At 43.3% G+C, this 13,581-nt stretch overlaps 1 protein-coding gene across 3 annotated transcripts; it reads left to right on the top strand.

Moving 5' to 3' along the window:
• Positions 1-502: 502 nt before the first annotated feature.
• rbck1 (RanBP-type and C3HC4-type zinc finger containing 1) lies at positions 503-13,335 on the top strand. Of its 3 annotated transcripts, none has more exons than XM_064304595.1 (13): positions 503-598; positions 1,815-1,860; positions 2,704-2,848; positions 2,937-3,033; positions 3,470-3,668; positions 4,632-4,765; positions 5,727-5,900; positions 6,060-6,220; positions 6,495-6,606; positions 7,165-7,344; positions 7,463-7,561; positions 8,316-8,459; positions 10,810-13,335. In XM_064304595.1, exons 2-13 carry the CDS (start codon positions 1,818-1,820, stop codon positions 10,885-10,887), a joined length of 1,566 nt encoding a protein of 521 aa, XP_064160665.1. In that variant the 5' UTR covers positions 503-598; positions 1,815-1,817; the 3' UTR covers positions 10,888-13,335. The 3 variants fall into 3 exon arrangements, with proteins under 3 accessions (XP_064160665.1, XP_064160664.1, XP_064160663.1); XM_064304594.1 differs by lacking the exon at positions 503-598 and adding an exon at positions 640-1,088; XM_064304593.1 differs by lacking the exon at positions 503-598 and adding an exon at positions 1,571-1,702.
• Positions 13,336-13,581: the final 246 nt, after the last annotated feature.

Below are 13,581 nucleotides of genomic sequence, written 5' to 3'. Positions count from 1 at the left end.
CGTAAGGAATTTTGGGACGGCATTATCCCTTTCCTTACGCAAAGGACGGTCTAGTGTGCCCTATGGTAAAGGAGATAAGATAGGAAGCATATTTCCTTAGCATTTAGAGAATTCAAACTCTAATCATGGCTGCCACTTAGATACTTCCCGGTCATTTCACTCAGTTAGGAACCTTCCTAAGCAAAAAAGACTATTCGGACGCAGCCAAAGACTCCAAGATTGAGCAACATATCGAATCTAATGTTAGGCAACCATGTAAGACTGTACTGCAAGTATGATTTAAATAGATACTCTCATGTTCACTATTTTTATGAAAGCTTTGATTGGTGGATCCGTGATATTCCACCACTGCATTCAGCTTGAGATGTGTGCTTTGTGACAATGTTGAATTATCCTGCTGGAAGTATCCATAATAAAAATGGTAGACTGTGACTATAAAGGGATGCACATGGTCAGCAAAAATGCTTAGGTATGCTGCCCCAGAAAATCCTATGTTCTAATATTTTTTTGCAGGCCCTGTCACCCTGTCAGTCCGGGTCCTTGGAATCATCCTTTCAACCAATCATTGGGGGTGTAGTTGGGTTCATACCTCGCTGAGGTATGATACTTCGCTTGATCGGGTTTTCGTGTTTCTAATATTAACAGATCATTATATACCACTATCACCTCTTCTGGCATAAGCTCCTCTCCACCTATTTTTATACAGTCTATGCTCTCCACCTGTTTTCCTGTTTTCACTTGTCTCTAGTTATCTGGGCATGCCAAACGTTAGCCTATCATTCGCCAGTTCATTAGGCTACTTTAAAATTCAATATGATTAAAAAAAAATAAAAAAAAAAACTACAGAGCGGGGAAAAGACAGATTAGCACCCGAACTATTTGTAGGAGTATCCTATCGATTTACGGGAAAATAACTCCTTACCAACTCTCCTTTAAATGTTGACTTCCTGGAGTTAGGTTTCGTTTCACTTTTCTTTTAACCAAGCTATAGCCTACCTTTGATCTCGTCCAGAAGTTTAACTTCATTTATGAGGTAGAACAAGAGAGTGGAGAAAATTGGTTGACTTGTTCAGCAGATATTTTCAAAGGTAAGCCTATAGAGCTATATATAGTCGCATGATTTATTTAGAAATGCTATAACTTTTCGAAATATATTTCTGTGCAATAGGCGTCAGCGCTTAGTTTTGTTTTCATTCTCGGAATAGAACATTCCTCATCTAGAATACATTCAAAACATTAGTCGATGAAGCATACTTTTTTCTAATTCATAGTTGCCTATTTTTTTAAGATTATCAAATTTCTGTTTCAGTCTAGTTTACGCAACTGTTTGGTGATTTTTGTTGTTTTTTTTTTTTTGCAAAATCTTTGTATCCTAAATATGTTCATACGGCGCTGTGAGGAGTCAAAGTCCGCCTTTCACGTTAGCGATTGAATTAAATGAACGTCATCAAAAGTTCATAGACAGTATTAAGTTGTTAATTTGAAAATCTCGGTCTTGAGCGAGCTGTCTCTTAGCAAACGCGTAAAACACGAAATGAGACGCGATCGACTCGTCTCCCCAACTCACTTCCCGTTCGTGCTGTTGCTGTAGCGTCTATCAGCGTAATCGGCTTCGTTTTTCTAAATGTTAATGGTCTCTCAGAGGAAATGGCAAATTTGTTGCTGCCAGAAGTGTTTGTTAATATTTGAACTTCCCAGACATGTAAATGAATTCATTCCTGTTGCCACGAAACAAGCAATTGGAAAAATGTATGTCACATTAATATTGACTGATACATTTCCCTTTAACATGCCATATTTATTGTTTGCTTTAGAAAATGGCAGCGCCCAAAGGGCCCAATGTAAACACATTAAAAGAGGGTAAGTAGATGAAATTTTTATTTATTCTACTGCATATTTATTTATTTATGTATTTATAATATTTATTTTTCTACTGCTGAGCAAGCCATATAGCATACTGTTGGCTACACAAAATGTATGAGAATTTCATGCTAATTTCAGACCTCGGTTTTTATTATTTATTGATGAGCAGGTTAAAAGGAAGTAGACACGTTCAGGAACGCTCAAATCAGGCCCCCGAGGCCTGTAGCACTGCTGGGTTTCATTCCTGCCCTCTAATCTGATTTGGTAAATGGTAAATGGACTGCATTTATATAGCGCTTTTATCCAAAGCGCTTTACAATTGATGCCTCTCATTCGCCAGAGCAGTTAGGGGTTAGGTGTCTTGCTCAAGGACACTTCGACACGCCCAGGGCGGGGTTTGAACCGGCAACCCTCCGACTGCCAGACAATCGGTCTTACCTCCTGAGCTATGTCGCCCCTTACACCGATTTACACCGGAAGCACCCGGTGAATGTAGTGAATGAAAGCAATCTCTTGCATTATTGGGTTATGGACCAGGCAGAAGAGAATACCAGCAGAACAACTGACATTGAGGGCCAGATTTGAGGTTCCCTGGACATGTTCTTAAGTGGAGAACCTTGTCCCATGCTTGTCTACAATGTCCTAACAGCTCAATGGTTAATGCTTAATGGTGGAATTTGAATGTGTAATACATGGACCAATGGCAGTAAATTATGTAGTAATTTAACAGTTAGAGATTGATCCTGTCGCTGCTGGGTGCCGGTATTCAAGCTGCATTTTACCGGCACCTGGTCTGTAGTGGAACATCACCCCGGCTTAAAATCCTTTCCTCCCCGCCAGCGGAAGGCTTGGCGCAGGTCCTGAGCGAGGTCCTCAGCAGCGGGGACAAGCAGGAGGCGGCGCTGCTCGCCGAGAAGCTTGCCTCCCTCCACGTCCCCGTTTCGGTGCGAATCTGCCCGGAGGCCTATGCCAAGGACACGATACAGTACGTGGCTCACTCGAAGGCTGCTGTCTTACCGAAAGCTTACCTGTGAGGTACTGGTGATTTGTGGCTAATCTATCCCACCTTGCAGGCTGAAGGTGGGGTTAGAGGATGCCCAGACTGTCAACTCTGCTCCCATCACCATGTCCGTAACACCGGGCATGGCCATCTCAGATCTGAAGAATGAGGTAAAGATGATTTTTCATTGGAACAGGCATATTTTTGTTTAAGCGTCACCATTATTCAACTATGGGACTATGGAGTGGCTAGGTTACATTTGTTAATCAACTTAAGAGAAGAAAGTCGAGTAAATTACATTACAGTACAGGCATTTAGCTGATGCTCTTATCCAGAGAGACTTACACAACCTTTGACATAGCATTTCCATTGTATCCATTTATACAGAAGCAATGCAGGTTATGTACCTTGCTCAAGGGTACAACGGCAGTGTCCTACCCAGGAATCGAACCTGTGACCTTTAGGTTACACGACCAGCTCCTTACCCATTATACTACACTGCATACTAAATTATCCTCTTTTGCCTAGCCTATTGTTTGTAAATCTTAATCTGAGGCGGTGCTCCTCCTCCCGCTCTGATTCGCTGATCCCTACCCGCGCCCGCAGGTGAACACCAGGTTCGGATTCCACCCGCGTCTGCAGACCTGGGTGATCGGGAAGCGCATGGCCCGGGACGAGGAGACGCTGTGCAGCCACGGCGTGAAGCAGGACGGGGACCAGGCCTTCCTCTACATCCGCTCAGCGCAAGCGGCCCAGCTGACTCGCGAGCAGCACAAGCTGGACGCGGAGAACCGCCGCTTGGAAGGTGAGCGGCTCCTCCGTCCGCTTTGAAAAAAGAAAGGGCCTTCCCCAAACTTTTGGGGAAGCACCGAATCATCTAGAATGTAATTGAATGCATGTAGCATTAAGATTTGCCTTCACTGGAACTAAGGGCCTAGTTGTTCAGTACCCTACTATAGGGCAACCGCCAATGTCTAAACTACACATGCCTGGAACTTCAGGCATCCATTTCCTGATTATCTCACTATCAGGCTGATGCAGTGACAAAATGGCTTCCTGTACTGCTGTTGTCCTGCAGAGATGTAAATGAATACAGTGAGATGCTACTTCCCTCGTCTGCAAGCCCATTCAACATACAAAAACATTTAGGCAGACTCAACCAATCACAGGGCCAATATTCCTCATAGTAGTTGTTTTTTTTTTTCATGGTGCGTTGTATCTATAGCTCTATAAATATCCCTCACTAGCAGTTTCCAATGAATGAATAATGAGTAATGACTCTGAATGCTCCAGTCCTGTCCTTCGCTCCATGGTCATGGACTGCTTCAGCCGGGTTCCTCCCCTGCCCATGCCGACACAGCCTGGAGCTCCAGATCCATCACCCGGCTCCTCTAAACTGCACTATTCTAACTATACCATTTGGTCTTCTACTATTCCTGTTAACTTTCACCTCGGCTGTTACCTGTTCAACCCATTTTATTTGCCGTCTGCTTCTTTACACCAAGCTGGCCAGTGAAGGATGGGCTCCCCCTCTATAGTTCCTCCTGAGATTTCTTCCCATTGGGGCGTTTGTTCTCACCACTGTTTGAGGGTTTTCTCCCCACTGGGAGATTTTTTTCCCTATGTACCTGCTATTTGGGGGTTCAGGCCTGGAGTTTGCTCTGTTTGCTCTGTGTCTTGCCTTGCTACTCTGTAAAGTGTCTTTGTGACAGTTCTCTGTAAAAAGTGCTATAATAAAATTGAACTGAATTGAATGCTGCTCTGCCAGGTATTATTGAGACCATGGACAAGCACCTGGAGCCGAGAGGTGCAGGGCCGGGCAGGGCTAGAGAGCCAGCGAACCCCCCACTGACAGCGTTCCCCAAACCTAAAGGTCCACCCGCCCCACCGCCAAAGCCACAGGTAGAGTCAGCGGCACTACTGCAACCCCCACCGGAAGGAAAGAGCTCCATTCAACCACACGCACACGTTTAAGGGCGTATGCAATTCAGTTAAATCTTCCAGAACAATACAGAATCTTATCTCAATAAAGTCGGCCTTTGCTCGCCGTATTGAGACACGGGCGATCCGAGGGAAGAGGTGCTGCACGGTGTGAAAAAGCGTTTGTGTCATCAGAGTCGGAATCAGATCAGAACGCTGGTCAGAACGAAGCAGCTTGTCTGGTATGGATGTCGTCGTTAGGTCACAGAGGTACTGTGCAAGACTGTGCACCATTCAGAATGAAGTCTTGCATCCCAGTTTAGTTCTTGAATTTGAATTGAGGCAGCAAACAGGATGCAGAATTGCGATTTGAATTTTAACGAAAGGAAGTAGAATTAAAATTCAATGAGAGTCATATACAGTGCAGGGCGTAAGTATTTGGACATCGACGCTGTTTTTGTTTTTTTGGCCTCTGTACTCCAGCAAATTGGATTTAAAACGAAACGGTGGAAATGAGGTTAAAGTGCAGACTGTCAGCTCTAATTTGTGAATATTTACATCAATATTGGGTGAACCATGTGGGAATTGCATTTCTTTTTATACAGAGTCTTGTAGTTTCAAAAAAGCTCCTGCCTTCAGCCCAGACTGCACTATTTTCTGTCCACTCCTCTTCCTTTTACTTATATATTTTTTCAGACCTAAAGAGCTGTGAGCTTTCTTTGATTGAAAATGAAAGTGCTTATTTCTGGTTCGATTTAATTGCATATGGACTTAAACACGTTGTAGTTTTACAAATTGATGTTTTGACAAGAGCTCAGAGTACTACTACAAGGCCACCAATGCACTACATCACTCACACATTAATCAGGTTCAAGCAGCAGATGTTTACGGCCTGAGTAAGATGTGTGCGTGTGTGTGTGTGTTCGTGCGTCTGCGTGTGCAGTTGGGCTGGTCGTGTCCCGTGTGCACGTTCGTGAACAAGCCGACGAGGCCAGGGTGTGAGATGTGTGGCTCGGAGAGACCAGCGAACTACCAGATTCCAGACCTGTACCAGCCGGACGAGGAGGAGGTCCTCCGCATCAAGCAGGAGGAGTTTGCCCTCATGCAGTACCAGCAGGTAGCTCGCTGTCCACAGCTCTGACCTAAGGAGCCATTTCAGAAACCGAACCACGACGATTACAGTGTTAGTGAAATGTGGTGTGTAATGAACAGAGTAACGGACGCTGATGTGTTCCCTGCCGATGTCTTACCTGTGTGTTGCTGTGGAACGATGAAGGCCCTGGAGGATCAGAGGCAGAAGAATTTTCAGAACCTGCTGCAGACGGACGAGCACAGTCTGGTGCCCAACGACACAGAGCTGGAGTGCCCCGTCTGCTTCACCGCGATCTTACCAGGAGATGGCGCCATACTCCGTGAGTGCCTGCACACCTTCTGCAGGTACGTCCATTCTTAAACCTTTAGTTTCATGTCAGATATTCTTAAAGACCAACTCCATATTAAATTATGAGTTGGAGTTCAGTTAACCAACTCCAACTCATAATTTTGGATGATATGTTGTATGTGAGGTGTCCACATTTTGGCCATTCAGTGTATAACATTTTTTTTTAAATAAGGAGGTATTTCAGGAGTAAAGCAGCACTCGGTGTTCAGGAGACCGAACAGTGATCACTGTAAAAACAATTATATGAATATGAATTTGATTTTGAAACAGGGATTGTCTGAAAGGAACCATAACCAACAGCATGGATGCAGAGGTGACCTGCCCTTTTGGGGACGATACCTACTCCTGTGACTGCAAGCTGCAGGACCGAGAAATCCGCTCTGTGAGTGCAACAGCCCTCTACAGGGCCACTATACTAAACACACATCACATTACTGTGAGCACAGCAGCCCTTCCCTCTACAGGGCTACTATACTAAACACACATCACATTACTGTGAGCACAGCAGCCTTTCCCTCTACAGGGCCACTATACTAAACACACATCACATTACTGTGAGCACAGCAGCCCTTCCCTCTACAGTTAGATGAAGCTTTCCAGAATTTCAGCACAGTATCTTTCTTAGCCTCACCTGTCAGGCCCTGTCACCATTACGGTACTACGAGCCAAAATTAGGTCGACACATCTGCCAAACTCCCATGGATGCGCTTTGCTAAGCAAATGGTCAGTTACTTCTTCGGACAATTCATTATCTCATGCAGGTGGGCATCAAATCTGCCACCGTAAACTCCACCATTATCCTGTAGCGTACTGCTTGCTATACTGTAATAAAACATAAAATTGTAGGATTTCAAAATCTTTGAGAGCTGGTGTTCGGGGCTGAGACTGTGTATTTTCCAGGGAGATGTAACTCCTTTGTCTTTCCGGTGGGTTCCGGCAGGTGCTCTCCCCGGAGGAGTACCAGAAGTTCCTGGAACTGAGGCTGAGCATCGCCGAGACGCGGAGCGAGAACAGCTTCCACTGCAAGACGCCCAACTGCCAGGGCTGGTGCATCTACGAGGACGAGGTCAACGAGTTTGTGTGCCAGCTCTGCAACAAGACCAACTGCATCCTCTGCAAGGTGCTTTCCGGACCCCACCCCCCATTCCGGCTCCAGCCCACATTCAGCGTGCGGGGGGTGTGGGGGGGTTTCCCAAATCCGCTGGTCACAGGAATAATGGAAGTCCGTTCTGTTTCAGGCCATTCACGACGGCATGAACTGCAAGGAGTACCAGGACGACCTGCGCATCAGAGCGGAGAACGACATCGCCGCTAAGCAGACTGCAGACATGCTCAATGTAAGCGAAATCTGTTTTTTTTTTTTTTTTTTGTCATCAGGGTTAAAGGTCATTTTTATAGCGTTGTTGTCGGAACCCTTAACAGTTGAGGTTTGTGTGACAAAAAGAAGGCTCCTGTATGTATACAAAGCTGTAGTCAGTTACATTACATTACTGGCATTTATCAGAAACTTTTTACATTGCATTTACATTGCATCCATTTATATAGCTGGATATATACTGAAGCAATGCAGGTTAAGTACCTTGCTCAAGGGTAGTTTCCTACCCAGGAATCGAACCTGTGACCTTTAGGTTACAAGACCAGCTTCTTACCAACATTATACTACACTGCTGGACTAATTCATTTCCTTCTCAGTTCAGACAATTTAAATTCAGTCAAATAACTGAAAAATAACCAGTTATATAGATTGATTGCATGTTAAAAAAATGTCTGATTGTGATGTAATGGCTGCTCTGGTTAAGTGTCTGATTGTGATGTAATGGCTGCTCTGGTTAAGTGTCATGTGAAAGCTGCTTGGTAGTGTCTGTTTGTGATACGGCTGCTCTGGTTAAGTGTCTGATTGTGATGTGACGTGTCGGTAGGTCTGATTGTGATGTAACGGCTGCTCTGGTTAAGTGTCTGATTGTGATGTAATGGCTGCTCTGGTTAAGTGTCTGATTGTGATGTAATGGCTGCTCTGGTTAAGTGTCTGATTGTGATGTAATGGCTGCTCTGGTTAAGTGTCTGATTGTGATGTGACGGCTGCTCTGGCAGGCCATGCTGACCTCAGGAGAGGCCATGCACTGCCCCAAGTGCAAGATCATAGTGCAGAAGAAGGACGGATGTGACTGGATCTGCTGCGTGATGTGCAAGACGGAGATGTGCTGGGTCACCCGCCAAGCCCGCTGGGGTCCCCAGGCAAGAGACCTTTACTTACCGTGCAACAGACACGTTAAAAGGCTTTCTCTAACATACCACTGCAGAGATGTGCCTTTATGTTCATCCAACGAATCGCTGCAAACAGACCTCACTGTGCAAATTCAAATATACTGTTAGAGATTTTAACCTATATTGCCAACGTTACTTAATACAAATGACTAAATATGCTTACATTACATTCCTCAGACATATTACAATGGACTTTAGCACATTTTGCTCATGGTCCTTAATGTACATTCCACAGATGTGTTCCTTAAGACACTATTTTAAGCTTCTCAATCAATTGTGATACATGACGATTAAAGCAGTTGAGGAAATACCCAGGTGTATTTTCCTAGACAGGAGCAACCCTCTGGACAGTATGTGTGACACCCAACTTGAATTTGATTGTTTTTCCCTAACAGTCACATTAGGCAAAAGTTGCGTTGATTTTCTCGGTTATTTCTTGCCACATCCTCTGTTTCTGTATGCAGATGACGGCCGAGCTGAATGTACTTTGGATAATATTTATTTTGTTATTCCTTTTCCTTTTGGTATTACGGTTTTTCTCTATTTTCCTCCCAAACCTGACACTTGGCAAAAGCTAGGCTAGATGAAGGATTAGAGACCGTCGATATGTAACCATGGTAACCCGAATGCATAACTGTAGTGCTATGACAGAAACTACAGTGTGAAAGCCTCTGCCTGCACCCTTGTGGAAATATGAGCCGTCTAAGAGGCTTTTTATGCAAAGCTCCTAAAGGTCTCCCGCACCTTAAGGAAATATTTGCCATAAGCAACATATTTAAGTTTGAAACTTAAGTTGTTTTATGCAACCAGACACAAGGCTCTACATGCACTAAATATTTTACAACATCACGTCTTTTCATTGTTTCTTGGCTTGGCAGATGGCTCCGGAACAATGGATGAGTCAAAAGTACACTGTTTGTTTTTCGATTGTGAGCATACATGTCTAGCATATGCTTATTTGCTGACCTAGCTCACTGAGTAAGACATTTGCTCTTGGTTACAGCAACAGATATTCAGTGGTCTAACCCCTGCTCTACACAGTTTATTACCAGAATAGCACACCTCTTATTACTGTGAGTCATAGATCAAATGAGAAAATGGCAGCCAACTGTAGGCATCGGTACTAGCAGTCCTGGGGCCTCATTTATAAAACGGACTTACGATTAATTTTGATCTTAGGTATGACTTATGCAGAAAACCACGTATAAGTAGTTATTTATAAAATCTTACTTTGACGTGAAAATTATCTTATCTCTACGCAATGCCTAGACTTGACGTAAGTGATTTTCCTGCTGGTTATGTAGGGGTATTGCAGTTTGGGACGCATATGCGTCCAAGCCTGTGGCGAACTTTGCATTAGCTTTATGAACAATCTGTTCACTGCACAACGGCAACACACTACCAAGCTACCTGTTTGGCTTGGTTTGTCAACCCACTATTTAGTCCACCGAATAATACGTGTCGCCTGTCTTCAGTCTCATCTACCATCAGCGTGATCTCGTCTTCCAAAATGTTTGCTTTTCTCTTTTGGTCCATGGTTATTCCTGACTAAACCCTCATTTGTGCTAGCAATTTTGTAACAACGCGTCGCCGTTACTAGATCTCTAGTTAATAGTAAATTAGTATTATCAGACGAAAATGGTTAATTGATGCACCGATTTGCATTTATTAGTACACGGGTTAAATAAACAAACACGTGATATTTAACAAATGTATTTATCGATTGTGCGTTGCGATTCACTTTGCTTGGGTCTGGTGTTTCACAATAATATAAGGGGAAATCACTGATTGTAAGGTACGTTCAGGTGCCGTCAATTTTAAGTTAATTTGAGATTTATAGATCACAGGTGCGTACGTTACAAATGGGCTTCTTGGAACCTGCGTAAGCAATGTATTTTATGCTTCAGTATCTTTTATGAATCGAGCATAAGCACACCGGTGGAAATGATCTTAAGACTAAGTTCAAGTATAAATCTAAGAACAAATTTTATATATGAGACCCCAGTGTGAAACCTTCTAGTAGCAGTGGTAGCATGCACGTGGAGAGTAACACAGCTAACTGTATTTGCCTACGGACACGCCACAGGCCATTAATAAAGAATAGGAGAGAGAGACAGAGACGCTGAGTTCAGCTCGTGATGGAGAAGACTTCAGGCTTGCGTAATATTTACTGTCAGTTCTTAGTTCAAGCTGGGATTTATGTTTAAGAGGCCTGTATTAATATGTATGGGAGTAATGTGTGTGGGGCTTTGAGGCAGGATGTTAATGAGATGCTAAGAGTAAAGCTGATCTGATCGCTCGCCCCCCCCTCTCTCTCCAGGGCCGTGGAGACACATCAGGGGGCTGCAGGTGCAGAGTGAACGGACCCTGTCACCCCAACTGCCAAAACTGCCACTGAGGGCATTCCTCCCCTCCACCCATCCTCCTCATCTCCACCTCCTCACCTCAACCCATCCTCCTCACCTCTACCCATCCTCATCTCTACCCCCTCCTCACCTCTACCCCTTCATTTTTACTCTCCTAATCTCCACCTCCTCACCTCTACCCCCTCGTCACCTACACCCATCCTCCTCATCTCTACCCCCTTCTCACCTCTACCCCTTCATTTTTGCACTCCTGATCTCCACCTTTTTGCCTGTACCCCCTTTACCTCCTCCTAATTTTCACTCTCTTCATCTCCACCCATCCTCCTCCTCCTGGGGTGGTCCGATTGCTGCTTTACTCTTCGTAGCGTGGAAGAATGTCTGGGAAAAAGAAGAGTTTGTACTATTTAACTTGCTTTGGTGAAGGTAGATTGCATTGACACTCCAGTTATATAGAAAATGAAGGAAGTCTCAGTGTGCTTATAAAGCATTGTACAGTTTCTGACGAGGTTGGTATGTACTTTATTTGATTCGATGTAGCACTTTCCAGTTTTTAAAAGAAAAATTACAGGCAATGTTGTGAATATGGGGTGAACTTATATCATGGCGTTCCAAAAAGCAGCTCTTTGCTAAATGAACATTACACATAAGCAAAATAGTGGCAGCGTAGGGTGCTTGTCAGGTGGAGGAATGGATATAAATTGTACTGTATAGACAAGAGACAAGCCAACTTGCAGATACTTAGGCACTGTGCAATGCAAAGTGGAACAATTAATAGCAACAGAAACAGATGGGAAAATGGAGGATTGCAGCCATGCACTTTGACCGATCTGGCCAAAATGTATTAGTGCTGTTCTCTTACCCTTCTCCAAAGCATTCGCTGTTATCATTTAAAATCCCAGCCATAAGATTCATGCTTCGGTATTAAACCATCCAATACACATTTACAAGGCATGTTCTCACACCATTACCTGAGTTCAGTGGCAACCTGGAATACAGTAAATACCCTTTTGTACTAGCCTGGAGTACAAACTGCCAGGAATTACTAGAAGATCTTTATTTCCATTTATTTTTGCTTTGTGAATATTAATACTGGACAGTTCATGAGCCTCTTGGGGCCTGGAGAGTAATGAAACTGAATGTGATATGAGTCACATTTAAATACATTTGATGATATTAAGTTTGGTTTATCAACGTGTGTTTAATATAGTGTGATAACTATGAAGAAAGAAATCAGTTGACAAATTGCATTCAATTCTACTTTAGTTGTATACTTGGATATATAGACCTACTCAAGGGGGAGATTTAATCGAACAAATTAAGTGTGAAGTGTTTCATGAACAACTTCAGTTTGAAAAAAAATGAAAATCTTGTAATAAATGATTACAAAAACAGCCTACAGTACAAAGGCAACTGTACAAGCACGGGGCCATTGGCCATTTTTAAACCAGATACATCCTGATCTGAATAAATGTTGCAGGATGCAACTTCTTGCAAATTTTGTAGATCCATCAATTCATTTACCCATCTCATTTTTTTTAATCATGTGCAATTAAAATAATTATTTAAATAGTTTCCCTTTTTTTGTATTTTTAATAGACCAGAAAACAGACTCTGCTGTACACTATGACTCATCTGTTGGCTAGCAACAAGTTGCTGCATCACAAAGACAGAGCACACATCACTAATTCACTGAGGCTGTTGAGCTCAACAGCTAACATGCAGCGTGCTAACAAGCAAGGACGCCAAAGAATCAGCCTGTCCATGAGCTGAGTCACCCGTTGTTCACCGTTTCGGGGTTCTTACGTTTGTTGGGTTATTTATTGGGTTGGTTTCGGGGGGGTTAACCATTGATTGATTTGAAAATTCAGTCTATCTAGCCTGTGTAATCATTCTGTAAATCTTCATCTGAAATCAAAATTTTGGTTTATTCCTTTTCAAAAAATCAGTGCATTTAGCCGTGTTCTTATGGAATGTATACTGTGATGACTTGCAGATGATTCTATGATGTTGACTGACTCTTCATTTGAATGTCTGAACAAGGGCATAATTCCTAAAATCTTTTGAAGCAATCTGATCAATTTCACATTTGTGTTTACCCACACTGATCTTTACATTAACATGTTGACAGATGTTTAGAATGTTACCCATTCTCAATTGTGGACTTCAGAAACTTTTCTTTTTTGATATTTGCTGACATTTTAGATAGAATAGGTGTAGACAGAATATTTCCTGGACAGAGATGCGATGTCTTTCTGCATGTCCTTAAAAGTGCCACGCAACAGAAGACGACGGCAGTTCATGATGTAGACCGGAGGACATCCCATAATGAACGCCTCCGTGTGCTGTGCTGAGCTTCCTCGGTCCTGTTAAGCTGGATAAAAACACATCACAACTTTTCTTTGTATAGGACTAGAATGAACATGCAAATGTAAGGTAGAATGGCCGAAGTCTGGTGGAAAAATAAAGTGTTTATTTTCAAACAGTTTTCCGAGAATACATTTCCCATGGCTCAGAGGAACGAGTCATGTGATCAACTCCTTCCTCCAATGCGATTTTCACGCGTTTACAAAATAAAAGATGACTTTCCAATAAGCGCAACAAAGACTGACTTCATCTGGTCTTCCCATAATACACTTCAGCAAGAACCCAAAACTTTCCACACAGAGGATCCACTCCGTCCGGCGGCTGCAGAAATCTGCTGACCGGAGGTGGTGAAGCCGGCCTCA

The sequence above is a fragment of the Anguilla rostrata genome, chromosome 13, assembly GCF_018555375.3.
Source record: "Anguilla rostrata isolate EN2019 chromosome 13, ASM1855537v3, whole genome shotgun sequence".
Lineage (NCBI taxonomy): Eukaryota > Metazoa > Chordata > Actinopteri > Anguilliformes > Anguillidae > Anguilla > Anguilla rostrata.
The sequence above is the reverse complement of the archived record's forward strand: the minus strand, read 5'-3'. Positions and strand labels throughout refer to the sequence as shown.

Excerpts from the sequence above, each read along its gene's own strand:
- rbck1 (XM_064304593.1), top strand. The coding sequence starts at position 1,625 with ATGTTAATGGTCTCTCAGAGGAAATGGCAAATTTGTTGCTGCCAGAAG. Across the intron at positions 2,849-2,936 it reads TATGCCAAGGACACGATACA|GCTGAAGGTGGGGTTAGAGG; the intron begins GTACGTGGCTCA and ends CCCACCTTGCAG. Across the intron at positions 8,460-10,809 it reads AAGCCCGCTGGGGTCCCCAG|GGCCGTGGAGACACATCAGG; the intron begins GCAAGAGACCTT and ends CTCTCTCTCCAG.